This window comes from Capricornis sumatraensis, chromosome 7 (genome assembly GCF_032405125.1).
Source record: "Capricornis sumatraensis isolate serow.1 chromosome 7, serow.2, whole genome shotgun sequence".
Classification (NCBI taxonomy): domain Eukaryota; kingdom Metazoa; phylum Chordata; class Mammalia; order Artiodactyla; family Bovidae; genus Capricornis; species Capricornis sumatraensis.
Genome location: NC_091075.1, coordinates 70,742,250 through 70,769,982, shown reverse-complemented (window position 1 = coordinate 70,769,982; position 27,733 = coordinate 70,742,250). Strand labels below are relative to the sequence as shown.

General features: G+C 41.2%; 1 protein-coding gene and 1 pseudogene across 1 annotated transcript; both read left to right on the top strand.

Moving 5' to 3' along the window:
* SGCB (sarcoglycan beta) lies at nucleotides 1-27,733 on the top strand. The gene is made up of 6 exons (XM_068975064.1): nucleotides 1-40; nucleotides 9,328-9,537; nucleotides 17,634-17,819; nucleotides 18,558-18,749; nucleotides 19,074-19,205; nucleotides 24,300-27,733. Exons 1-6 carry the CDS (start codon nucleotides 8-10, stop codon nucleotides 24,501-24,503), a joined length of 957 nt encoding a protein of 318 aa, XP_068831165.1. The 5' UTR covers nucleotides 1-7; the 3' UTR covers nucleotides 24,504-27,733.
* On the top strand, nucleotides 12,277-12,449 carry LOC138082418 (ATP synthase subunit ATP5MJ, mitochondrial pseudogene; annotated as a pseudogene).

Below are 27,733 nucleotides of genomic sequence, written 5' to 3'. Positions count from 1 at the left end.
CGGGAAGATGGCGGCGGCGGCGGCGGCGGCCGCGGAGCAGGTCTGTGAGCCCCGCCGCAGCTCGGGGCTGGAGGGCCGGGGGAGGCCGGGGTCCTGCCGGTGAGGTCCTCCTTAGGACCGGCCGGCGGGGGCTGGGGTGCGAGGGCGGGCTCGGCGGGGCGGGGCTGGGCGGGAGCTGTCCGCAGCCCGGGATGCTGGCGAAGGCCGGGCGGGACCCCGGGCAAGGGGCTCCGGGGTGGATAAGGGGGAGCCAGCCGCGGGCTCCCGGCCTGGCCTGGCTGTCCCTCGGCGGGGTCAGGAGGGGCGCTGTCCTGGAGGCCCGGGATGGGGTCGAGGCAGCCGGGAGCCTCCTCCGCCAGGACTACTGGGGACATGCCTGCTCCGTGGCCAGCGAAGATGCGGGTAAAAATAACCCCAGCCGACGAGCCGCCAGCCTCCCCTGATACCAGCCAAGAAACAGTCAGCTGTTGTTGGGTATCAGCTTGCGGCCACTTCTTGTGTGCCATCCCTCTAGGCTGACAGCCACGTTTCTCCTCCCGCTTTGGTTCTGGAGACTAAGTCACAATCAGTATAAGAATGTCTCCTATCCAGTTGGTTTAAAATCATTTTTTAAAAATCCTTTATGAAGTATTTCCTTACCTGCATTGTGAACTTGTAACTTAGAATAGCTTAAAAGGCTATTTTCTTCCCCAAAAGCAGGCTATACATTATGCACACATTTACACACACACAAACACACACACATACACACACACCTGTAGTTACTAGGGTGATTTGTTATAATAAAAATAATTTTGATAGTCTCTCCCCCCGCTTAACTATTATTTCCCTTTAAAAATAAACTGTGGTAGGATAGTTGCTTTGGAAAAGTCTCATTCTTCAGCATTGTTGAAAAAAATAAATGAGCCAAGTACCCAACATTCTGTTTCCAGAAAAATCTTGTCTGAAAGTAATTGACTGCTTTTAGAGACATAGTAGGTAGATATCACTGGAACAGTCATGCTGAGCACCATGAAAAATAAAAGACATGACATCTGCCTTCAAAGTTAAAGTCAAACTGCCAGATAAATGCAGAAAAATCAGCTAAAGATGGTAGGCAAGCTACAGGACCTAACAATAAAATGTAAAGGAATGAGTGAAATTGAAAGGAGACAAAGCTTCTTGCAGTTGTTGAGATTGAAATTGTCCTTTGCTTCTGTGATTTCCCTCCTGAATTATCAGCGCCTGTTTTTAGATGGTTCTTTTTTCATGTGCATCACCTGTTGATACTCTTGGAAGTTCCAACTAGTTTCTGTCTTGCTTTACACAAAGACTGGGCAATCTGATCCATCCCTTATTCTCCACTTCAGAGTTAGGTATTTATGTCTCCAGTCTGAATTTAACTGAATTTTCCATGGGCACCCCAAACTCAGAAATTTTTAATGGTGAATGGTGCATTACACTCACCATTAAAAGGGCTCCATTCACTTGGTTTACCTTGCCACAAGCAGGACTGGCTCAAGGGAGCTCAGAATGGACCCACCTTTGGGTTAATGCTCCGCTCTCCCAGGCTTGGTACTTGAGCAGAGAACCTCACATTTTCTTTTTGCTCTAGACCCCACAAATTATGTATCAGGCCCTATTTGGGGGTCATCTTAGATCCCCCTAAGTAACACTCACATCCAGTCAATCACCAGGTCCTTTCAGTTCTGCCTCTTAAGGACTCTCCCAAATCTTGATGTGCAGTGTCAAAATTCTGTCAAGCCCTCATTTGAACTGTTAGGGAAACCTGCTGTTGATATCTCCATCTCTAAATTCATCTATTCCAGTTCAACTCTTCTTGGTTTAGTTTTGCTATAATGCAAATCTGTATCACTAACCTATTTTAAATCCCCGTTGCCTTCAGAATAGAGTCTGTCATTCTTGATGTGGTACTTATATCTACTCATTTATTGATCCCTAACCACATCTTGGGGCTTCCCAATGGCTCAGTGGTCAGGAATCTGCCTGCAAAGCAGGAGACCCAAGTTTAATCCCTGTGTGGGGAAGATCCCCTGGAGGAGGGCATGGCAACCCACTCCAGTATTCTTGCCTGGAGAATCCCATGAACAGAAGAGCCTGGCGGGGTTCAGTCCATAGGGTTGCAAGGAGTCAGACATGACTAAAGAGACTTAGCATGCAAGCACAACCACATCGCACTTCTTCTTTTGTCCCATTCGTATACTCATCTTCACCATCCATATAAAATTACCAACATTAGTTTGCACAAGATGACCTCTACTCAGTTTCGTGATGTTTCCTCTGCCTGGAATGCCTTTCTCTGTACTTTACTTGGCTAACTTCTGTTTGTCCTTCAATGTTCAACTGAAGCCCCAGCTTTTTTGAAGAATCTTCAACTGATGACCTTACTTGATAAGTCAGAGGGTATTCCTCTTATGCACTCTTTTCAGTTTCATTGCTGTACGACTGCACTTGCCATGTTGAACTGTAATTGCTAGTGACTCCATCTGTCTACTCTGCTGGCCCGTAAGTAAGTTTGTTGAGAGTAGGTGCTGTGCCTTGCACGTCTTGGTAGTCTGGAATATCTGGCATATAGCAACTCACCAGTAAATGGTAAGTGCAAAGAATGAAATATACTGATGTACATGAATTGACAGAGAAAAGTAACGAATTCATCCCAGGAAGGTAAGATTTGCCCTGTCTTTCTCTTATGTAGTCCTGTATTCAGATTCTGGCTAAGAGTTCTAAATTGCCCATCTGACGTCACTGTCATAATCCTATACTGAATCTGTGAAAATTAGAAGCAAATTCACTTTCCCTAAGATATTCTACTTCCTCTGGCCAAAAATCTACCAAAATATAAATTTAACTCTAAAATGTTTGCAGTGTCGACAACCCCTCATAGTTTCTGCACCTCGCATGGATACACAACCTACATGACTGTATTCAGCAACTTGTTTTGTGTTAAACCTGTTGAGTAGATTGATCTTCTACAAAGCTTTTCTTACCACTTCAGTTTAGTTCAGTTCAGTCGCTCAGTTGTGTCCGACTCTTTGCGACTCCATGAACCACAGCACACCAGGCCTCCCTATCCATCACCAACTCCCAGAGTCCACCCAAACCCATTTCCATTGAGTCAGTGATGCCATCCAACCATCTCATCTTCTGTCGTCCCCTCCTCCTTCTGCCCTCAATCTTTCCCAGCATCAGGGTCTGTTCAAATGAGTCAGTTCTTCACATCAGGTGGCCAAAGTATTGGAGTTTCAGCTTCAGCATCAGTCCTACCAATGAACACCCAGGACTGATCTCCTTTAGGATGGACTGGTTGGATTTCCTTGCAGTCTAAGGGACTCTCAAGAGTCTTCTCCAACACCGCACTTCAAAAGCATCAATTCTTCAGCGCCCAGCTTTCTTTATAGTCCAACTCTCATATCCATACATGACCACTGGAAAAACCATAGCCTCTACTAGACAGACCTTTGTTGACAGAATAATGTCTCTGCTTTTTAATATGCTGTCTAAGTTGGTTGTAACTTTCCTTCCAAGGAGCAAGTGTCTTTTAATTTCATGGCTGCAGTCACCATCTGCAGTGATTTTGGAGCATCTATTTCTGTTTTATTGACTCTGCCAAAGCCTTTGACTGTGTGGATCACAATAAACTGTGGAAAATTCAGAAAGAGATGGGAATACCAGACCACCTCACCTGCCTCTTGAGAAACCTGTATGCAGGTCACGAAGCAACAGTTAGAACTGGATGGAACAACAGACTGATTCCAAATAGGAAAAGGAGTACGTTAAGGCTGTATATTGTCACCCTGCTTATTTAACTTATGTGCAGAGTACATGATGAGAAACATTGGGCTGGAGGAAGTGCAAGCTGGAATCAAGATAGCCAGGAGAAATATCAATAACCTCAGATATGCAGATGATACCACCTTTATGGCAGAAAGTGAAGAAGAACTAAAGAGCCTCTTGATGAAAATGAAAGAGGAGAATGAAAAAGTTGGCTTAAAGCTCAACATTCAGAAAACTAAGATCTTGGCATCCGGTCCCATCACTTCATGGCAAATAGATGGGGAAACAGTGGCTGACTTTATTTTTCTGGGCTCCGAAATCACTGCAGATGGTGATTACAGCCATGAAATTAAAAGATGCTTACTCTTACTGCTTGGTGAAGTTTAAAAAATTTTGTCTGCCGCATTACCCACAATGATTATTCTTGTCTTTTTCTGTTTTCCATAAGCCCTCAACCAGCCTGCTACCCCCGCAACCACAGTAAGATTCCAGCTGCCCTCTCCACTCTTTATTGAGAGATGACCTTGCCTTTTACATCCCGAGGAAAAACAGAAATGGTTTCTCTTCCTGGTGTGAACTATTTGAATGAAGTGGGAGCCCACCTTTTAAGACTCTTCCATACATTCACTTTCTTTCCTGTCTCCTGGAGGATCTTATTTCCCTCATTACTCTGCCCTACTCTGAGGTATCTGGTCTTTGTCCTTCTTGGCATGTTTCCTTCTGCCATCAAACATGTGAGTCTTCCTACAAATTGAGGGAAGGGACCGAAAGATCCTAACAACAAGAACAAGCACAGTTTTCCTCTGACAGTACATAATTCTTTAGTTATAGTCTTCTCTCTTGAAATAAATGTGCACTTGCTGGCATCTTTTCAGGACTATTTCTGCTTACAGTTTGCTACTCAGAGTTTGAAAGTCACAGAGGCGATTGTTACCATATTAAGTTCAGCAGTGCTGCACATCCTTAGTTTTCTTTTCTCTCTCATTTTCCATTGTTCCTGCACAAAGTTTTCCAAGAGTGCTTCCTTGGCTCTTTGTTCTTTTGCTCTATACAAGGGGTCCCTGACTTCCAGGACCCAATGCCTGACAATCTGAGGTGTAGCTGAGGGACTAATAATGGAAATACAGTGCGCAACAAATGTAATGCCCTTGAATCATCCCCAAACCATCCCCCTACACCCCAGTCTGGAAAGATTGTCTCCCATGATACCGATCCCCGGTGCCACAAAAAGGGTTGGGGACCACTGCTTCACGTTGTTTTTTTACAGTAGACCTATATTAGTCTCATAGATTTAATTTACTTTGAAGCTGAAGATTCTCAAATTTGTCAAGTCCTGACTGACCTAATATCTCATGCCGTCTTTCTCATTGCCTTTGAGGCATGCGGTCGTTTCTCATTCAGTTCAAATGCAGCATATGTAAAATCTCCCTGCTTCATTCCCCATGTTTAACTAGTCACCATTCAGTAAACGTGAGGGGCTTTTTTTTTTTTCTTAAACCTGGCTACAAATTCACTCAGTTCTTCTCTTGACGTCTGTTTTAAATTTCTCCTTTTTCTTCCCACCTGTTTTAGGCCCTCAATACCTCAGTTTCCCTTACGACAACATCCCAGCAGCCTGCTGCTGCTGCTAACTTACTTCAGTTGTGTCCAACTCTGTGCGACCCCATAGACGGCAGCCCACCAGGCTCCCCTGTCCCTGGGATTCTCCAGGCAAGAGTACTGGAGTGGGTTGCCATTTCCTTCTCCAATGCATGAAAGTGAAAAGTGAAAGTAACGTCACACGGTTGTGTCTGACCCTCAGCGACCGCATGGACTGCAGCCTTCCAGGTTCCTCCATCCAGGGGTTTTCCAGGCAAGAGTACTGGAGTGGGGTGCCATTGCCTTCTCCGATCCCAGCAGCCTACTTGCTAATATTCTCCTCTTTCCTGTGTCTCCTGCAAATACTCACACATTAGGCATCAAACATATATCGTTCATATTCAGAGACCTCTAGTGACTCGCCAATAAACAGATGTAAGACTAGAATTTGTTCACAGGTGTCCCAAAACTTCCACAACCTGTCCTCCTTTTCCACCTTGATCCTTCCTGCATTGCCAGATCTGACCCACCTGCTCCTTCTGGTTTCCCTGACAACTCCAAGCCATGCTGTCTCTTCTCCTATGAACACAGCACGTATTGTCTGTACTATTGATTTTGGCATCGAAGCATACAGAATACGTTATTGCAGTGCTAACTATTTTGTGTACCCAAATCACATTTGTAATATCTGGAGGATAAGGATCTTGTCCTGTGTTTCTTTTGTATTCCTATGTATGGGATTAATGTTAAAGCATAAAGGGCTTAAAAAATGCTTATTCAATAAATTAATTTTCTCAAATCTCTCAGAAATATGAAAGTTGGGCAGTAAGCATTTCTACTCCTTCCTTTTATGTTCATGATATACCAAATAATCACCTACAATGTCATTCAGCCGTAGTCAGAGGTTCTCAAATTTTTTGGTCTCCAATTCTCTTTATACTCTTCAAAATGAAAATCCCAAAGAGAACAAGCTGTGGTTTTGTAGGGGAAATCAAGAGAAATTAAGTCTGAAGGAATATCTGGTATCTAAGATTATTAGATATACTCATTTCAGTAAAATATAATTGAGTGCCTTGTTGTTGTTCAGTTGCCAAGTTGTGTCTGACTCTTTGGGACCCCATGGACCACAGCACACCCGGCCTCCCTGTCCTTCACCAACTCCCGGCGCTTACTCAAACTCATGTCCATTGAGTCAGTGATGCCATCCAACCATCTCATCCTCTGTTGCCCCCTTCTCCCACCTTCAATCTTTCCCAGCATCAGGGTCTTTTCCAGTGAGTCAGCTCTTCACATCAGGTGGCCAATGTACTGGAGTTTCAGCTTCAACATCAGTCCTTCCAATGAACACCCAGGACTGATCTCCTTTAGGATGGACTGGTTGGATCTCCTTGCAGTCCAAGGGATTCTCAAGTCTTCTTCAACACCACAGTTCAAAAGCATCAATTCTTCGGTGCTCAGTTTCCTTCACAGTCCAACTCTCACATCCATACATGACCACTGGAAAAACCATAGCCTTGACTAGACGGACCTTTGTTGGCAAAGTAACGTCTCTGCTTTTTAACATGCTGTCTAGGTTGGTCATAACTTTCCTTCCAAGGAGCAAGTGTCTTTTCATTTCATGGCTGCAATCACCATCTGCAGTGATTTTGGACCCCCCAAAATAAAGTCTGTCACTGTTTCCACTGTTTCCCCATCTATTTGAGCTGAAGTGATGGGACCAGATGCCATGATCTTAGTTTTCTGAATGTTGAGCTTTAAGCCAACTTTTTAGTCTCTTCTTTCACTTTCATCAAGAGGCTCTTTAGCTCTTCGCTTTCTGCCATAAGTATTGTGTCATCTGTATATCTGAGGTTATTGATATTTCTCCCGGCAATCTTGATTCCAGCTTGTGCTTCATCCAGCCCAGCATTTCTCATGATGTATTCTGCCTATAAGTTAAATAAGCAGAGTGACAATATGCAGCCTTGACATACTCCTTTCCCTATTTGGAACCAGTCTGTTGTCCCATGTCCAGTTCTAACTAGGCCAGAATGCTGGAGTGGGTAGCCTGTCCCTTCTCCAGGGGATCTTCCCAACCCAGGAATCGAACCCAGGTCTCCCGCATTGCAGGCGGATTCTTTACCAGCTGAGCCAGATGGGAAGACAGAAAAATCATACCTTTGACTATGTGGACCCTTGTCGGTGAAGTGATGTCTCTGCTTTTTAATATGCTGTCTAGGTTTGTCATAGCTTTTCTTCCATGGAGCAAGCGTCTTTTAATTTCCTGGCTACTGTCACCACAGTGACTTTGGAGCCCAAGAAAATAAAATCTGTCACTGTTTCCACTTTTTCCACATCTATTTGCCATGAAGTGATGGGAGCAGATCCCTTGATTTAGTTTTTTGAATGCTGAATTTTAAGCCAGCTTTTTCACTCTTCTCTTTAACCCTCATCAAGAGACTCTTTATTTCCTCTTTGCTTTCTGCCATTAGAATGGCATCATCTGCATCTCTGAGGTTGTTGATATTTCCCCGGCAAAGTCCGCAGCACAGTGGTTGCTGTATGGAAACTTAATGTAGCCAGTGGGCTTCCCTGGTGGCTCCACTTGTCAGTGCGAGAGACTCAGGTTTGATCCCTGGGTCAGGAAGATCCCCTGGAGAAATGGCAGTTTTCTGGAAATGGCAATCCACTCTAGTATCCTTGCCTGGGCAGTCTGATGAACAGAGCAGCCTTGTGGGCTATAGTTCACAGGACATGACTCAGTGACTAAACAGCAAATGTTAATCAGTACAGTTCCTTCATGGTAGCTTAACCTATACACTAGTGAATGAGTTGTAAAAATAAAATTTTTTATGGCATAAAGTATCACAGTCATATCATATCCTTTTAAAAAAGCCAGTGATATGGGATGATCGGCTGATAACCAGTTTCTCCAGTTAAGAGATAGAGAGACTGTACATAATATAATTCTTTAAAAACAGTAAGTAAATTGTTATTAATTTTATATTAACTCTTACCTTATGTATCTACATGTTTTATATATTCATAGCAAATCTTTTTCTTAATTTTTAAATTGTTGAAAATCTCTTTCTTTAAATTGTTGAAAATCTCCAAAATTTTTTCCAATACGTTTGTTGAAAAAAATCCACATATAAGTGGATCCATGCCATTCAAACCCATTTTGTTCTAGGGTCATCTGCACATTCATGAGAGAAGAGTAAAAAAAGAAAACAACATCATAGTGAGTTTCTTTTGAAAATGATTTTCACCCTCCAGGCACTTGAAGGATTTCAAGGGACCTCTCCATGGTTTCCTAGCCCATACTTTGAAAACTGCTGGTCTAGGATAATACTAACTTTAGCCAACTGGAGTGATAAGTAAAGTGTATTAGCCTTTTAAAATTCTTTTCATGTAAATGAAATACATATATATATGATTAAGCAGATCTTTATAAATCATTAATAAAAACAGTTCCACTGTAGAGTGTGTCTATCAGCTCTCCCCCAAATGAGCTGGCTGTTCACTCTAATGATCGTAGGACTATTCAAAGCAGATAGTGGAAGTCTGTTATCAGACTGTTATCTATAACCCTTCTCAGTACAGTCGTGTCCCTGCTTGGAGCCTGCAACTCAACTTGTGTGTGCATGCATGCTAAGTCACTTCAGTTGTGTCCAACTCTTTGCAACCCTTTGAACTGTAGCCCACCAGGCTCTGTCCATGGGGATTCTCCAGACAAGAATACTAGATAGAGTGGGTTGCCATGCCCTCCTCCACAGGATCTTTCCAACCCAGGGATCAAACCATGTCTCCTGCATTGGCAGATGGGTTCTTCACCACTAGCGTCACCTAGGAAGCCCCAGTGCAACATGACTTGAGGTTTATTAGTAGAAAATGTATCACTAACCAATTTAGCTTTCCTTCCTTATGAATTTGCACCTAACAAATAATGCATCCAAAATAGTATAGCTGCTCCATTGTGTTGTATTTTGTTTTTAGCAAAGTTCCAATGGTCCTGTGAAGAAGTCCATGCGTGAGAAGGCTGTTGAGAGAAGGAATGTCAATAAAGAGCACAACAGTAACTTTAAAGCTGGCTATATTCCAATTGATGAAGATCGCCTCCATAAAACGGGACTGAGAGGGAGAAAGGGCAATTTAGCCATCTGTGTGATTATCCTCCTGTTTATCCTGGCTGTCATCAATTTAATTGTGAGTATTTAGCACAGAGTATTCTTTTCTTAACTGTTTTTAGTGAAATCATGGTAAAGAATCTGCCTGCAATGTGGGAGACCCAGATTCAGTCAGTCCCTCAGTTGGGATGATCCCCTGGAGAAGGAAATGGCAACCCACTCCAGTATTCTTGCCTGGAGAGTTCCATGGACAGAGGAGCCAGTCTACAGTCCATGGGGTTGCCAAGAGTCAGACACAACTGAGCGACTAACACTCTCTTACCTCATTTTTTTGGCATTTAGCTTTACTGTACTTTGCCTTTACTGCATTTTTTACAGGTTGAAGGTTTCTGGCAGCCTTGTCCCAGGCATGCCTGTTAGTGCCGGGCATGGCAGCATACTCACTTTTTCCAGCAGCATCTGCTCACCTCAGTCTCCTTGTCACAGTTTAGGAATTTTCACTACCTCTCAGAGTTTTTCTCATTATTATATTTCTTATGGTGATCTCTGACCAGTGATCTTTAATATTACCATTGTAATTGTGTGGGGTTCCCACTATCCCCATCCGTAAAAGATGGTGAATTTAATTGATAAATGTTGTATACGTTCTGATTGCTCCATCCACTAGCCCTTCCCCCCTTTCACTCTTTCTCTCCCTCTACTTAAAGTAAAGTGAAGTGAAGTCACTTGGTCACGTCCAACTCCTGTCACGCTCCTCTGTGCATGGGATTTTCCAGGCAAGAATACTGGAGTGGGTTGCCATTTCCTTCTCCAGGGGATCTTCCCAACCCAGGGATGTAACCTGGGTCTCCTGCATTGCAGGCAGACTCCTTACTGGCTGAGCCATTCTCTAAGAGGCCATTCCCATGGCCTCTTAAGTGTTCAAGTGAAAGGAGGAGTTGCAAGTATCTCTCAGTTTAAATCAAAAGTTAGGTATGATTAAGCTTAGTGAAGAAGGTACATGACAAGCTGAGATCAGCTGAAAGCTAGGTCTGTTATGCCAAACACTTAGACAAGTTGTGAATGCATAGAAAAGCTTCTTAAAGGAAATGGAAGGTCCTACTCTAGGGAATTCCTTGGTGGTTCAGTGGTTAGGATTTGCCACTTTGACTGTCAAAGTGCCAAGTTCAATCCCTGGTCGAGAAATTAAGATCTCACAAGCTTTGCAGCACAACAACAACAACAAACTTAATTCCTATTCTAGAGAACACATGAATGGTAAGAAAACAACATAGTTTTATTGCTGATACAGAAAAAAGTTTTACTTGTCTGGATGGAAGATCAAACCAGCCACAAAATTCTCTTAAGTCAAAGCCAAATCCAGAGTAACCAACACCTTTCAGTTCTATGAACGCTGAGAGAGGTAAGGAAGCTGCAGAAGTTTGAAGCTAATGGAGGTTGGTTGATGGCGTTTAAGAAAAAAGCCTCTCTATAACATAAAAGTACAAGGTGAAATAACCTGTGCTCATATAGAAGCTGCAACAAGTTATCTGGAAGACCTACCTAAGATCATTACTGAAGGTGACTTCACTAAATGACAGATTATCAATGCAGACAGAACAGCCTTATATTGGAAGAAGATGCCATCTAAGACTTTCTTAGCTAGAAAGGAGAAGCCAGTGGCCTGGCTTCAGAGCTTCAGAGGACAGGCTGATTCTCTTGTTAGGGGCTGAGACAGCCAGTGACTTTAAGTTGCATCCAGCGCTTATTTGCCATTTGGAAAATCCTAGGGCCCTAAGAATTATGCTAAATCTTCTGTGTCTGGGCTCTGTAAGTGTAACAACCAAGTCTGGATAACTGCACACTTGTTTACAGCATAGTTTACTGAATATTTTAAGCCCACTGTTGAGATTTGCTGCTCAGGAAAAAAAAAAAGTTTCTTTCAAAATGTTACTGCTCATTGATGATGCGTCAGTCACCTAAGAGCTCTGATAGGGATGTACAGTGTTGTTTGTACTGTAGATGTAGTGTTGTTTTCATGCCTGGTAACACAGTGTCCAGTCTGCAGCCCATCGATCAAGCAATAATTTTGACTTCCAGGTCTTATTAAGAAATACATTTATTTATTAAGAAAAAAGAAATACATTCTTCAAGGATAATAGCTACCATAGATAGTGACTCCTCTGATGGATCTGGGCAAAGTAAGTTGAAAAGCCTTTGGAAAGAAATCATTATTCCAGATGCCATCAAGAACAATGGGGGTTTATGGGAAGAGGTCAAAATATCAATGTACACAGGAGTTTGAAAGAAGTTGATTGCAGTCCTTATGCTTGACTTTGAGGGGTCCAAGACTTCAGTGGATCAGGTAACTATAGATGTGGTAGAAATATCAAGATAATTAGAAGTAGAGCCTGAAGATGTGATAAATTGCTACCATCCCCCCATAAAGGATAAAGAGTTGCTTCTTACGGATGAGCAAAGAAAGTGGTTTCATGAGATGAAATCTCCTCCTGAGGGAAGATGCTATGAAGATTATGGACATGACAATAAAGGATTTAGAAGTGAAGCGAAGTGAAGTGAAGTCGCCCAGTCATGTCCAACTCTTTGTGACGCCATGGACTGTAGCCTACCAGGCTCCTCTATCCATGGGATTTTCCAGGCAATAGTCCTAGAGTGGATTGCCATTTCCTTCTCCAGGGGATCTTCCCAACACAGGGATCGAACCCAGGTCTCCCGCATTGTAGACAGACACTTTACCATCTGAGCCACCAGGGAAGTCAAAGGATTTAGAGTGTTACATAAATTTAGTTGATAAAGCAGTGGCAGGTCCTGCACAGAGATGCTTCAAAGCCTTGTTCAGAATGTTTGGATCTCCATGAAGCCCTACTGTACCCACGTTTACCTGGAGATTTGGGTAGGCATGGCTTCATCATTTATAAAATCAGGAGTGCTGATAAAAGAGCTAAAGCCTTGAAAGCTTCCAGTCCTGCACCTGCTCGTGGTCATCATTAACCAGCTTTACTTGAGTGGGATGTAGGTCTGACTGTGTTGTGGGAACACAGGATGTTGTGTATGCTTGTAGCAGGGCTGCTGCTCTCGGGCATGAATAAATGTGCCTGTGAGGACCTCTACCCCGCCACACACACACACACACACACACACAGCAGGATTTGAGAGGATTGGCTCTGATTTTGAAGGAAGTCCTACTGTAGGTAAAATGCTATCAGCTATGTGTACTACAGAAAAGTCATGAAAGGAAGAGTCAGTGCAGCAAACTTCATTATCATCTTATTTCTAAAAATTGCCACAGCCACCCCAGCCCTTCAGCAACCACCATCCCGATCTGTCAGCAGTCATGAAGTCAAGGCAAGACCCTCCACCAGCAAAGAGTTTATACTCACTAAGTGCCCAGGTGATAGCATTTTTTAGCAAAAAGGTATTTTTTAATTAAGGTATGTACATTTTTTTTTGGCCTCACCTCATGGCTTGCATGGAGAAGGCAATGGCACCCCACTCCACTACTCTTGCCTGGAAAATCCCATGGATGGAGGAGCCTGGTAGGCTGCAGTCCTGGGTCGCTAAGGGTTGGACACGACTGAGCGACTTCACTTTCACTTTTTACTTTCATTCACTGGAGAAGGAAATGGCAACCCACTCCAGTGTTCTTGCCTGGAGAATCCCAGGGACGGGGGAGCCTGGTGGACTGCCATCTCTGGGGTCGCACAGAGTCGGACACAACTGAAGTGACTTGGCAGCAGCAGCAGCGTGGCTTGCAGGATCTTAGTTCCCCGACTAGAGCTCAAACTCAGATCCTCAGCAATGAGAGTGCTGGGTCCTAACCACTGGACCACCAGGTATACCAACAGGATTCCCTGAAAATTGTTTTTTGTTGCACGCTTAATAGACTACAGTATAGTGTAACCTTAAGTTTTATATGCACTTGGAAGCCAAAAAAGTTTGTGTGGCTTGCTTTATTACAATATTCACTTTATTCCTATTATCTGGAATCAAACCCATAATATCTATGAAGTATGCCTGTATATGTTTTATCTCATACTGAATTTTAATGAATATTTTCTCTATGAAAACCTAGTGTGCTAATATTGCCATCATCAGCTTAAAAAATAGCCACAACCTAAAAGTTGTGAATTATGTTTTATTCTGCGGGTATTTTTAGAATTTCAAACCTTTAGGACTTCAGACCCGGTAGACAGCATATCAGCTGACCCTGAGAGAACTGCTCTGAGGAGGTTAGGGGACGAGCCAGGTTATATAGAAGTTTTGCAACAAAGGGCAGGTAGTCTGAACATCAAAAGAGTCTAGTTAATTAAAGGAAGCCAGATATCCCAGGTTAAAGAATTTATCAATTTTCTGTGCATGGGAAGATGCAAGAATCTGAGTTTCCTGGAATCATTGCTTTCGTATGCATCTCAGCTATCTGGGGCCAGTGTCCTGTGTTTTTCACATCCTGAGCATCCCTGGGGCTCACCATAAGGATTGGTTGCAGTCTGATGGCTGGTATTCTCCATCCTAAGTGTCCTTGCTGTTGCTTCAGTTGTGTCTGACTCTGTGCGACCCCATAGACGGCAGCCCACCATCCCTGGGATTCTTGAGGCAAGAACACTGGGGTGGGTTGCCATTTCCTTCTCCAGTGCATGAGAGTGAAAAGTGAAAGTGAATTTGCTCAGTCGTGTCTGACTCTTCCTGACCCCATGGACTGCAGCCTATCAGGCTCCTCCGTCCATGGGATTTTCCAGGCAAGAGTACTGGAGTGGGGTGCCACTGCCTTCTCCTAAGTGTCCTTAGGGCTCATCAACTCACATTGAAGGGCTGCAGTTGCTGATGACTGTGACATCCTTGTATACTGATATGTCAGGAAATACTTCATTTCTCACCATGTACTAATTTTACTTAGAAAAAAATGTTTATAGACTCTCTCCTTTAAACAACTTAACTTTTAAAAGATTAGCATCAACTCAACAGAAGAGACCTTTCCCAAGATGATTTTATTGCCTTCATCTCTTGTAAAAATACACTCCTTCATGTTTTCTTTCAACTTTTCCCAAATTTACTTTTGCCTTCTCAGCTTAGAAATAGTGAACCTTGGATGCAGTAGACTAGTTTACACCAAGGTATGAGGAGTTGGTGTATTACCTTTTCCAAAGAAAATTGCTTTCTTAAAGAAGGAGACTTTTTAATAAATATTTATTTATTTGGCTGTGTCAGGTCTCAGTTGTAGCACATGGGTTTAGTTGCCCCGCAACACACGGGATCTTAGTTCCTTGACCAGGGATCAAACTCATGTCCCTTGCATTGCAAGGCACATTCTTAACCACTGGACCACCAGGAAAGTCCCTTAAAGAAGACTCTTAACTCAAGGTTGAAACTATCTGAGAGTTAAATGTGAAACCCTCTGGCATGTGTGTGGACAGACATTTTCAGAGAGTGATTATTGGTATCCCTAACACCGATCATGAACATGGATGCCACAGTTCTAAAGGGATTCCATTTACTGTATTCTTTACTTCTAATACTCTTAAGTCAGTCCTTGTATTTTATGTACATCCAAAACATTTGTGTCTAATTCTTCACTTAAAAGAGCTGAAACTGTAAGTAGCTTTACTAGGAGCACATGTTCTGAATTTATTTTATTGAAAAGTTATGGTTAAGATGGCAAAAAAAAAGACATTTTTCATCCCCTTCTGCTCTGAAAAGTTCAACCTAAGGTTACAATGTCAAGAAGCAGAAATATCTTGGAAGAAAGCGGGAGGCAATCAGAATTCTAAATCATAATATTCGAAGACAAAAAGGAGGATGAGGAATGGCAACTTACCAGAGAAGAGAAACTGCCTGTTGGGGAGGGTGTTGCAGAGGGCATTGGTGGAAGTGCCTTGCAGAATCCTAAAAAACCTCAGGAAGTGGAAGTACAAGTTCCTTGAAAAGCAGGAGTGAGAGGGAAACCGAAAGCAGAGAGCATCTTTGAAAAATCCGTAGAAGGAGCCATGAGATCCCCAGCCCCGCTCCCCTTCCAGCCAGCAGTCAGGGAGCTGCCCCTCCTCACCCTGCGCTGAGCCAGACAGGATTCTTTCTGCCTGAGGGTAGGCATGGGTTTCCCTAGGAAAGCAGGGGAGTCCTGCACCTCCAGCTCCCTGCACCAGGCTTACATTCTCTGGGCAAGATCTAAAGATGCTGACACTTGGCAGGTTCCCCGTGAAAAAGCTACCTAAATCCCCTACTGTGAAGCCTGTCAGTTACTAGCCCCACCCCACACAGAGACCTTTCCATGAACTTTTTATAACCACTGTGTTAACTATGAACACAGAGCCACAGGGATCAGTAAATTTTTATGGAACGCTCCCAGAATTGAGAAATGATTGAGAACAAAAGCACCCAAACCATAGAGAAAATAGGAATTCAGGGAAATAGAGAAAATGTAGCAAATGAGAGTAAAGTTAGATGTCTGGATAAGGAAGCCGTGTACATATACACAATATCAGGGCTTCCTTGATAGCTCAGTTGGTAGAGAATCTGCCTGTAATGCAGGAGATCCCAGTTTGATTCCTGGGTTGGGAAGATCCACTGGAGAAGGGATAGGCTGCCCACTCCAGTATTCTTGGGCTTCCCCTGTGGCTCAGGTGGTAATCTACCTGCAATGCGGGAGACCTGGGTCTGATCCCAGGGTTGGGAAGATCCCCTGGAGAAAGGAAGAATGTTATCAAATAAATCAAGAAAAATTGAAAACTACTATTCTGGGTCCACGTGTGTGTGTTAAGTCGCTTCAGTCGTATCTGACTCTTCAACCCTAAGGACCGTAGCCTGCCAGGCTCCTCTGTCCATGGGATTCTCCAGACAACAGTACTGAATGGGTTGCTATTTCCTACTCCAGGGAGTTTCCCCACCCAGAGATTGAACTGGCATCTCTTAAGTCTCCTGCATTAGTAGGCAGGTACTTTATCACTAGCACCACCTGGGAAGCCCATTCTGGGTCCAGCAAATGCCTAAAAAAGACTCACACCAAAGCTGTCACTGTAAAATTTAAGAAGACCAGGAATAAAGCGAAGATCTTAAAATCTTCCAGATAATTTTTTTAATAAGATTATATATAAAGAACACAAAATCAGATTGGCATCAGACCTTTCAAAAGCAGTGCTGGAAACTAGCAGGCAGGATAGCAAGGGCTTTCAAAATTCAGACAGAATATAATTTCAAATCTAGGAATGTGTGTCAAGCTAAACTGTCAATCAAATGTGAAAGATTATAGAGACATTTTCTTAGCCGTGCTCAAAAAATATTTACTTTCCATACATTCTTCCTAAGGAAGCCATGGGTGACTGCTTTACTGAAAGGTACTAAACCAAGAAGGTTGAAGACAAGGATACAGCAAACTGGGTACCCTACACTGGAGAAAGAAAAAGGAAGCTGTAGCGTGAAAGGGAAGGGAAAGCTCAGGATAACAGCTGTGAGGCAGACCCAGAGCAGACTAGAGGCAGAAGATGAGGGTTCCAGAAAGAGTTCCTGGGAGAGGAAAAGAGAATACATTTTCTGAGAGGTTTGGACCTTTAGAACATTTTATTGAGAGACATTTTACAGAAATGTTGGAGAGTTTGAAAAGACTTAGTCTGATACTCAGAGAAATTAAGCAAATGAGGGAAAGACAAGTGTTAAACTCTGAAAGACACAAAGCCCGAGAAAAGAACTGCCATCATAGTACAGTGTTTGGCTTGGTGTGAATAATATTTATATTGTCACAATGGCTGAGAATACTGAACATGGATGTAACGTGGGCTGGAGTTAGGGGAGAGGAAATAGAAGTGAGCTAAAATTCTCATCTGCTAAAACAGATTAATAGATAACAATCTGAAATGGATCGGTAAAGACATAGCACACATATTATGTAGAAATATGGAGAGAAGTTCTAGACAAAAAATACCTAAAATTGCTTAAAGTGGACAAGATACAGAGGCGGGTGAAAGAAATAAACTGCTTCCTTTTTTTAACTTTTAGTTATTTGTATATAATACCTTGACTAAAATAAAATTGGTTTTGTTTGTAAGTGGAAACCCAGTTTATGTGTTTATGTCACTGATGAAACCATTCAGGAAGTTTAATCCTTTGGCAGCTGCCTTTTCTGTTTGCTTTCAAGTTGTGTTAAGAATGTATGCTACCTATCAACAGTGGGTTTGATTCCTATTTTAGATAACACTTGTTATCTGGGCTGTGATTCGCATTGGACCAAATGGCTGTGACAGCATGGAGTTTCATGAAAGTGGTCTGCTTCGATTTAAACAAGTATCTGACATGGGAGTTATACATCCTCTTTATAAGAGCACAGTAGGAGGAAGGCGAAATGAAAATTTAGTCATCACTGGCAACAACCAGCCTGTAAGTAACCATATTATTTGAGAAACATTAGAGAAAAATTCTTTGTAAAAACCTCAAGTTGATTGTTTGAAATGGATATTTTCCTTTAGAGAAAATTCATAATTATATTTGATAATATTGGCCTTGTAATCTATTAATATTCAGTACTTTCTTAATATTCTAGGTTTTGTTTATGGTAACATTTTCTGGGATAGATATAATTACTGTAAGAATGCTTAGTTACTTGTTTTCTCCTCCATATGAAGAAACCATTTTATAAAGCACCTTCATCCCACCCTCGCCTTCCCCCACTGTGTCCAATATGACATTGTAAAGCAGTTATCCTCCAGTTAAAAATAAATTTTAAAAATCATCATCTTCCCAGGTTAGAATAACCTCTACTCTCTGGGTGTCTGGTAGGGAAATAATACGTCCATCTAGTCAGTGGCAACCCCTGCCGAGTGGCTAATATAACTGACCAGAACCTGAAGGAAGCATCCTTACTGGCCCTGCCCATCTTAGCTCTGGGTCCTTGTGCTCGGCAACCATCTGTTTTCTGCCAAGCATTACAGCACATAAGCACATAAGCCCTCATTTGAAAGAACTCTTCTCCCAAGTGGGTGGAGGGAGTCAGAGAGAGGCAGTGAAGATTACTTGAAGTTAAAAGTCTGTTATTGTAGAGTTTTTGATAATGCTCTTGATGAATTTTGGATGCAGCCTTTTTCAAAAACATATTCATGATGAAGTGTTTTTCTGAAGATTGTTTTTCAGCAAGGGACAACAAAGCTCAGTGTAGAAAAGAACAAAACTTCTATTACAAGTGACATTGGCATGCAGTTTTTCGACCCAAGGACTCAAAATATCTTATTCAGCACAGACTATGAAACTCATGAGTTTCATTTGCCAAGTGGAGTGAAAAGTCTGAATGTTCAAAAAGCATCTACTGAAAGGGTATGGTTTATTTTCTTTGCTTTATTAATGGAAGAGAATTACTGTCTAGAGTTACAAAGTGTGTATGGGGGGGGGGAGGCAGTTTTACTGATACAGTGCTGGGAAAGAATTAACTCCAAAATAGTGGAAAAGATTAGTTCTACATTTGTCATCAACTGGTTTGTGTGATCATTATCAAATCATCTCTTTACATGTATAAAATATGAATGAAAACACTTGCCTTTCATATTTTTTCATTCAAACTTCTACTCTTCTATCTCTAATAATAATTCTCACTTTAATTTAGAAATTCTTCATCACTAGTTTTTTTTTTTTAATTTTCAGATTACTAGCAATGCTACTAGTGACTTAAATATAAAAGTTGATGGGCGTGCTATTGTCCGTGGAAATGAAGGCGTATTCATTATGGGCAAAACCATTGAATTCCACATGGGTGGTAATATGGAGTTAAAGGCTGTGAGTATTTTTTGAATTTAAGTGAATTGCTAGATTCTTGGGTACATAAACTCATATTTGGAAAGTATAGTTATGAAAAATGATAGTGTATTTGTATTTTTTTGACATGGAAAGATGTTCACAATAGATTATGAAGTGGAAGTAAGTTGTAAAACAATGTGTGAAATACTTCATTTTTATTTTTCAGATTACATGTATGTTTATAAAAACCTGGAAGGTTATGCCAAATGTCAACAATGGTTAGTTATGGCCAGCAGGGTAACAGATGCTTTTTATTTTATTTCTGCTTGCCTGTTACTTTCTAAAAAAAATTTTTTTGCATAATGATGCCTGTGTTATTTTAAAAAGCAAGCAAACAAAAAAAAACCTTCTTAAAGAATATCAAAATAACTATCCATGCCCTGAAGTTTTTTTGGGTTTTTTCAGTTAAAGATATTTCATATCTCTTCCTGGGTTTTGTATCTAGTGATGTAAAAATCAATTAGTCAATATATAAAATGTTTTTATTTATATATCTATTTAATTGTAAAGGAAAAAGGTTTTGTCTTTATTATACCTGTTGAAAAGCACAGTTTTCTTTGTGCTTCACAGACTATATCTGAACTTTAAGGGAGCCATAAGTCCAAAAACATTTTACCTGTTTCATAATTCTGGTCAAAGTATATTTATTCAGAATGTCTTTCGGGCACCTGCTCTATGCTGTCTAACTAAAGCTAATTAAATTTATCAAGCATTAAATAACAAAGGTGAACTTAAACCTAAGGACTTACAAAGTAATTCTTTCCTTTAAAAAAAATTCACTTTCATAAATATCTTTTTCCTCTGAAGAACATGTACCAGTCTATAAATAGTAAATATGAACATAAAATGTGATTCTTATCAGAAGCTCAGTATCAGTGCTGAGTACTCTTTGTGTACCCTGTAGAAAGAAGCCATCCATCTGAGAGAGTAATAGTGTAACAGAGGGGCTGCTGTTCTCCACATCAGAAACTCAGAAGCAAGAGCTGTGACTGATTTGTTTATACCCATTAGCAAATTACCTAAATCTTTTAATATTTTCTACTCGAAAATTCTACCTGTTGTTAATGTGACATACTTTGAAATACACACACACACACCCCCCCCCCCAATATCTCCACAGTTAAAGAAAAAGAAGCCAGTGTTGAAAAGATAATTAGATCTTTCAGCTAATATCAGAGGTTGGTTTTTAAGTGTGTGGCTAATCATTAGGAAGAATCATATCAATTAAACTGTTTTTTAAAAAAAAATGTGCTAAGACAGATATGCTATCACTTATATATGTAATCTAAGAAATAATACAAATGAATCTATATACAAAATAGAAACTGATTCATGGACATGGAAAACAAACATGGCTACTAAAGGGTAAAGAAAGGCAGGCAGGGAGAGAGAAATTAGGAGTGTGGGATTAATAGACACAAATTACTATACGTAAACAAGACAACAAGGATTTACTGTATGGCACAGAGAACTATATTCAAAATCTTGTCATAACTTATAATGGAAGATAACCCAAAAAAACAGATGTATGACTGAATCACCTTGCTGTACACCTAAAACTAATACAATATTGTAAATTAACTGTTCAGTCGTTCACTCGTGTCCGACTCTTTGCAACCCCATGAATCACAGCACACCAGGCCTCCCTGTCCATCACCAACTCCCGGAGTTTACCCAAACTCATGTCCATCGAGTCGGTGATGCCATCCAGCCATCTCATCCTCTGTCATCCCCTTCTCCTCCTGCCCCCAATCCCTCCCAGCATCACAGTCTTTTCCAAGGAGTCAACTCATCACATGAGGTGGCCAAAGTATTGGAGTTTCAGCTTTAGCATCAGTCCTTCCAAAGAAATCCCAGGGCTGATCTCCTTTAGGATGGACTGGTTGGATCTCCTTGCAGTCCAAGGGACTCTCAAGAGTCTTCTCCAATACCACAGTCCAAAGGCATCAATTCTTCAGCACTCAGCTTTCTTCACAGTCCAACTCTCACACCCATACATGACCACTGGAAAAACCATAGCCTTGACTAGAGGGACCTTAGTCGGCAAAGTAATGTCTCTGCTTTTGAATATGCTATCTAGGTTGGTCATAACTTTTCTTCCAAGGAGTAAGCGTCTTTTAATTTCATGGCTGCAGTCACCATCTGCAGTGATTTTGGAGCCCAAAAAAGTAAAGTCTGACACTGTTTCCACTGTTTCCCCATCTATTTGAGCTGAAGTGATGGGACCAGATGCCATGATCTTCGTTTTCTGAATGTTGAGCTTTAAGCCAACTTTTTCACTCTCCTCTTTCACTTTCATCAAGAGGCTTTTGATTTCCTCTTTACTTTCTGCCATAAGGGTGGTGTCATCTGCATATCTGAGGTTATTGATACTTCTCCCAGCAATCTTGATTCCAGCTTGTGCTATACTTCCATTAAAAAAAAACCTGCTTTACAAATTTAAAGAAAGTAAAATTACATGACCACAAGATGGCAGCATTGGAACAAAATTTGAAAATTCCATATGCTATCTCAATTCCATGTACTATCTCTGAAAGAGACTGGAATACCAGACCACCTGACCTACCTCCTGAGAAATCTGTATACAGGTCAGGAAGCAACAGTTAGAACTGGACATGGAACAACAGACTGGTTCCAAATACGAAAAGGAGTACGTCAAGGCTGTATATTGTCACCCTGCTTATTTAACTTCTATGCAGAGTACATCATGAGAAATGCTGGGCTGGAAGAAGCACAAGCTGGAATCAAGATTGCTGGGAGAAATATCAATAACCTCAGATATGCAGATAACACTACCCTTATGGAACAAAGTGAAGAAGAACTAAAGAGCCTCTTGAAAATGAAAGAAGAGAGTGGAAAAGTTGGCTTAAAACTCAACATTCAGAAAACTAAGATCATGGCATCTGGTCCTATCACTTCATGGCAAATAGATGGGGAAATAAAATTTAAAAATAAAGCATTCTTTATTTTGGGGGGCTTCAAAATCACTGCAGATGGTGATTGCAGCCATGAAATTAAAAGATGCTTGCTCCTTGGAAGGAAAGTTATGACCAGCCTAGACAGCATATTAAAAAGCAGAGACATTACTTTGTCAACAAATGTCCGTCTAGTCAAGGCTATGGTTTTTCCAGTAATCATGTATGGATGTGAGAGTTGGACTGTAAAAAAGCTGAGTGCCAAAGAATTGATGCTTTTGAACTGTGGTGTTGGAGAAGACTCTTGATAGTCCCTTGGACAGCAAAGAGATCCAACCAGTCCATCCTAAAGGAAATCAGTCCTGAATATTCATTGGAAGGACTGATGTTGCAGCTGAAACTAATACTTGCCCACCTGATGCGAAGAGCTGACTCATTTGAAAAGACCCTGATGCTGGGAAAGACTGAGTGCAGGGGGAAGAGGGGACGACAGGATGAGATGGTTGGAGGACATCACCGACTTGATGGACATGAATTTGAGTAAGCTCCGGGAGTTGGTGATGGACAGGGAGGCCTGGCGTGCTGCAGTCCATGGGGTCGCAAAGAGTCAGACACGATTGAGCAACTGAACAACAACAACATCACTAACATAATCAATTAACTGTTTCCATCACTTCATAATCAACTTTCTCTCATTGCTTTAAACACCCTCTATAAGCTGATGACTCTCAACTTTGGAACTTCTTTCTCCCCTGAACTAAGATTCCATTTCCGTGTCTAATAGGCCTCTCAAACACAGCACGTCTAAAAGTCTGCATATCCTCCCTCCCTCCCCAAACATGTATTTCTCTCAGTGTTCCCATCTTGGTAAATGGTGCCCATTGGTTCATCAGCGGAGCCCACGGGCTCTACCTTCAGAAGATGTACAGAGCCTGGCTGATGATCGCCACCTCCTCCACCATGGTGCAGACCACCATCATTTCCTGCCTGCGCTGCCGAAACAGCCTCCTCTTTCATCCCTGTACGCAATTCTCTATAAAAACAGCAGAGAAATCCATTTTAAAAGATCATGTCACTTCTCTATTCAGAACCCTCCAAATGGCTTCCCATCTGATTGGGAATAAAATCCAAAGTCCATTCCCTGGCCCCATGTGTCTGGTCCCTGGTTCTTTTGGTGACTCACCTCCTTCAGCCACACTGGCCTCCTGTCTGTTCCTGGAACACAAGTCCCGCGTGCATATTGTTCTTTCTTTTGCCCCGTCACCCACATGCCCTTCTCCCTCATGTGACCCAGTTTCCATCAGACTGTGACCTTATCAGAGAGGCCTTCCTTGACCTTCCTCGGTAAAGTAGAACCGCACCTGGTCACTCTCTACTTATCCTGACTTGCTCTTCTCAGATGATGGTTGTTTTACCTCTTAAGATGTTTATTGTCTGCCCCTCCCCAGTAAAACATCTGTGTATGAGGACTTGAACTTTGCCTGTCTGTTTACTGCTATGTACTCAACACCAAGAATAGTGTCTGACACACAGCAGACATTTAAAAATTAATCACTGAATGAAGGAAAAGAAGAAAAGGGAAGAAGGGAGAGAGAGGAGTTCCAAAAGAGAAAAAGAGTCTGCAATACAATAGTGCTCCTGAGACAGTGGGCTTGAAGAGGAGAACTTCCAGGCAGTCTTCTTTGAGTATCTGGTCTTCAAAATTATGTGGCTTGAATCTTCATTTATGGTGTTACCAAAAATCATTGGAAATTAAAATTACTTTTCTCTAAGAGAGAAACGTTTTCTAGTTTTTCTGTTCATTGTCAGAAACATCTCAATCAGACACTTGGTTAAAACTCTCTTAAGCAGTAGCAAATGAAAAAGATCTGAGACTCGATCAGTGTCAGTCTTATGTGCACTTAGGAATTTTGATATAATTTTTAGCTAACTGAGAAATAAATTGTGTTAAGTGTATAAATACACCTTATGAACAGTTACTAAGTGGTCACTTGTCGAATTTTTATTGGTTTGGGCATTTTCTTGTTATTTTGGTCATGAGTTTACTCTATCTTACCACCTTCTATTCTTGGTCATATTTCAGTGAGTTTTGTTTATTATTTTTGTTCTGTCCCTTCTTGTGGGTGTAAATAAACTGTAATGATTTTTCTCCTGATAGGAAAACAGCATCATCCTGAACGGAACTGTGATGGTCAGCACGGCTCGCCTGCCAAGTTCCTCCAGCGGAGACCAGTTTGGTAGTGATGACTGGGTGCGTTACAAACTCTGTATGTGCGCTGACGGAATGCTCTTCAGAGTGCAGGTGACGGGTCAGAACATGGGCTGCCAGACCTCAGACAACCCCTGTGGAGACCCGTACTAGAAGAACCCAAGAGGACATCAGTAGATTCATATTGTGACTTGACTTTTTATCTTTTTAAGAGGAGGCACGCATATCATGTTTTTACGGAGTTTGTGATAACTCATAATTATTTTATCTGCAGTGCACTGCGGCATCTATTATGTAGTCTCCATGTTTAAGATAGTCTCAGAGAGCCTAAATTCTAATACATTTCATTGAGTTGCACTGATCTTCAATGTACAGTTCTCTAAAATTATTGAGAGAAAATATAATCAAAAGTAATCTTTAAAGAAGTATTTTTTTAATGCCACTGTTCCTGTCTAAAGGATAAAGGGATGAAGCAACTGTTTAGATTCACTGTAAGTAACTTTTGGTAACTAATGGGGATAGACCCACTTAAGATATTTAAAGGTACACCATCAATAAATGTTACATGTTCTGTCTCTTGGCTTCTAAGAGGAAAGAGAGATTTTTAGTGTATTACTTTCAACTATATTCTCGCATACAAGTGAGGTCACTAAAGAGCTTCACATATGGGAGATAGTAAGGAACTAAAGGTCCGTCTCGTCACAGCTATGGTTTTTCCAGTAGTCATGTATGGATGTGAGAGTTGGGCTATAAAGTTAAATGCTGAAGAATTGATGCTTTTGAACTGTGGTGTTGGAGAAGATTCTTGAGAGTCCCTTGGACTGCAAGGAGATCCAACCAGTCCATCCTAAAGGAAATCAGTCTGAATATTCATTGGAAGGACTGATGTTGAAGCTGAAACTCCAATACTTTGGCCACCTAATGCGAAGAGCTGACTCATTTGAAAAGACCCTGATGCTGAGAAAGATTGAAGGCAGGAGGAGAAGGGGACGACAGAGGATGAGATGGTTGGATGGCATCACCGACTCAACGGACATGAGTTTGAGTAAACTCTGGGAGTTGGTGATGGACAGGGAGGCCTGGAGTGCTGCAGTCCATGGGGTCACAAAGAGTTGGACACGACTGAGTGACTGAACTGAACTGATGGTTCCTTAGTTTTGCACTAGGAAGAAAATACTCGAGAATGTTCACTCATTAAATATTGATTTACTTGTTAAATACTGTGTTCGCAATGTGGTAGAAATGAAAGCACCATCTCAGCTTTAACTAGTAAATGATGATAGCTGTCACTTATTGAGCATCTTACACTGCTAGGCATTGTCCTAAGCATTGCACATGTAATGTCTAGTTCTCACTACAAACTCAAAAGCAGTTGGTATCCCAGTTGACCCATTTAGGAAACTGAGGATTAGAGAAGTTAAGAAACTTGCCTGAGGAAAGAACAGAGTTGAGATTGGAATTCAGATGTGATTCAAACCTAGATGGACCTGTTTCTAAATACCACATTCTTTTTATCACTATTGTACTGGATTTTTAGGTATTTAAAACTCTAGAAAGATGAACAGAGGCTAATTCAGACTTACCTATGCAGATAAGAATCAAAACAGTTGTGCTACTCTAGATAAAAGAAAATCAATCTCATGTCAAATAACTGACCAGTCAATGTCAGATTTTAAAGCTTCTTAAGCCAATTCCCAAATATTATACTATAGAGAGGTCATAGTTTTGGGTTACCCCCATTCCCCAACTGGGGTGCCTGAATGGGTAAAGGGGTTGCCAAGATATGTATACCTCAGCCTTTGGGGTGGCATAGTGGGAGACCGGGAGGTCATGTCCCAGGTGAGCCCCGCTGGCCAGAGATGGCTGGTGAGTTTACCCCAGCGAGCCAGACAGATATTAACCTTTTTAATATGTGCCAAACCTTGAGAAGAGTCAGGAAGCACTGGACTAAAGGGCACTAATGCAGGAAGTAATACAAGTAATTTTTATGTAAGATGAGAATTGATCTTTGCTTCTAATGTCAGCACCCATTGTAATGATTTACAACCCTCAAGCCTGTTGGTTTTTAATGTGTTTCATATTTGACTTAAAAGGAATTCTGGTATTATTAACACACATGCAACATCAGGAAGAGAGACTTCAAAGTAGTGTACCATAAAGTAGGCAGCAGAGATAAACCATAATCCCCATTTTGCATTTAATTATAACAGTATTCTGCCCTTGACACTTTGAACTATATAGATGAGAAAATCAGTATTGTCACAGTCTCTATGATGGAAAAACCAAACCAGAATACAGTAGAGACTGACTTGCCTATTACTGAGTACAGTTTTTAAGTGAAGAACAAAAGAGAGGAAGTGAAATTTATGCCCTCTGGGTATTGTTAGTTGTAGTGATATTCAAAACCCATATGAATATATTCAGTTTCATTTAATATCTGAATGATATTCAGAAAAAAATCCATTGGAATTTTCATTCAGCGGCTCAGTATGTTTGTAAATTTTACATTCATTACATGTCTGCTTTATTTAGATTTGCTTTGCAGTTTTGTTTAGATAAATATTTTTACAAAAACCACAAAACACTATGTTACAAAGTATTATTTATTGAATGTAATTCATGAAACAGTCTATTTTTACTTCTCTCAGAAATAACTTGTTTTTGATACATTTCCATAAAGTGCTTTGGACATGAGAGAATATTTTGATATTTTTAAAGAACTGATTGTTAAGGTAACAGGTATAGTATTTTAGGACACTTTACAGGTAGCTTTTGCTTCTTCATCGAAACATAGACCTGGAAAATTCCCTGGGAAGCAGAACAAGAACAAACCATCCATTTTGTGTAACAGGAAAGCCTCAGCTACTCTTTCTTCCCATCAGATGGTATTTTTCTATAAACTGAATTCTTAACTCTGCCTCTTCTGATTCCTCCCCTGCATCAAGCACTGATACGACAGGCAACAGACGTAGGGTGAGTAGAGGACAAGTCAGACAAGATCCCAGGAAAATGGGGCATCCCACGCTTGTTTAAATAACTGCGCTCCTTTAGAGGTAGATGATGATGACGAGGGGGACAAATGAAATGAAAGCAAGGTATTTTAGAGGCTGTCTAATGGGCAGGTAGGAAGAATGCAAAACAGCACACAGTAGGGACTGTCTATGTGTTTGTAATATTTAAAAATACACTTGTGTTCTTTTTTGCATTATGAAAAAAACAAATGGTGTATGATAGTTTTGAATGAACAGTGAAAGTTCTACCTACTTTTGAGTGAGTTCTTTAAGAGAATGAGGATGTTACGATGCTAAACTTGACAAAAGAGAGACCATTGGAATGCTAATAATTTTAGTAACCTCTTTTCAAAGTATTGAGGGGGCAAAGAT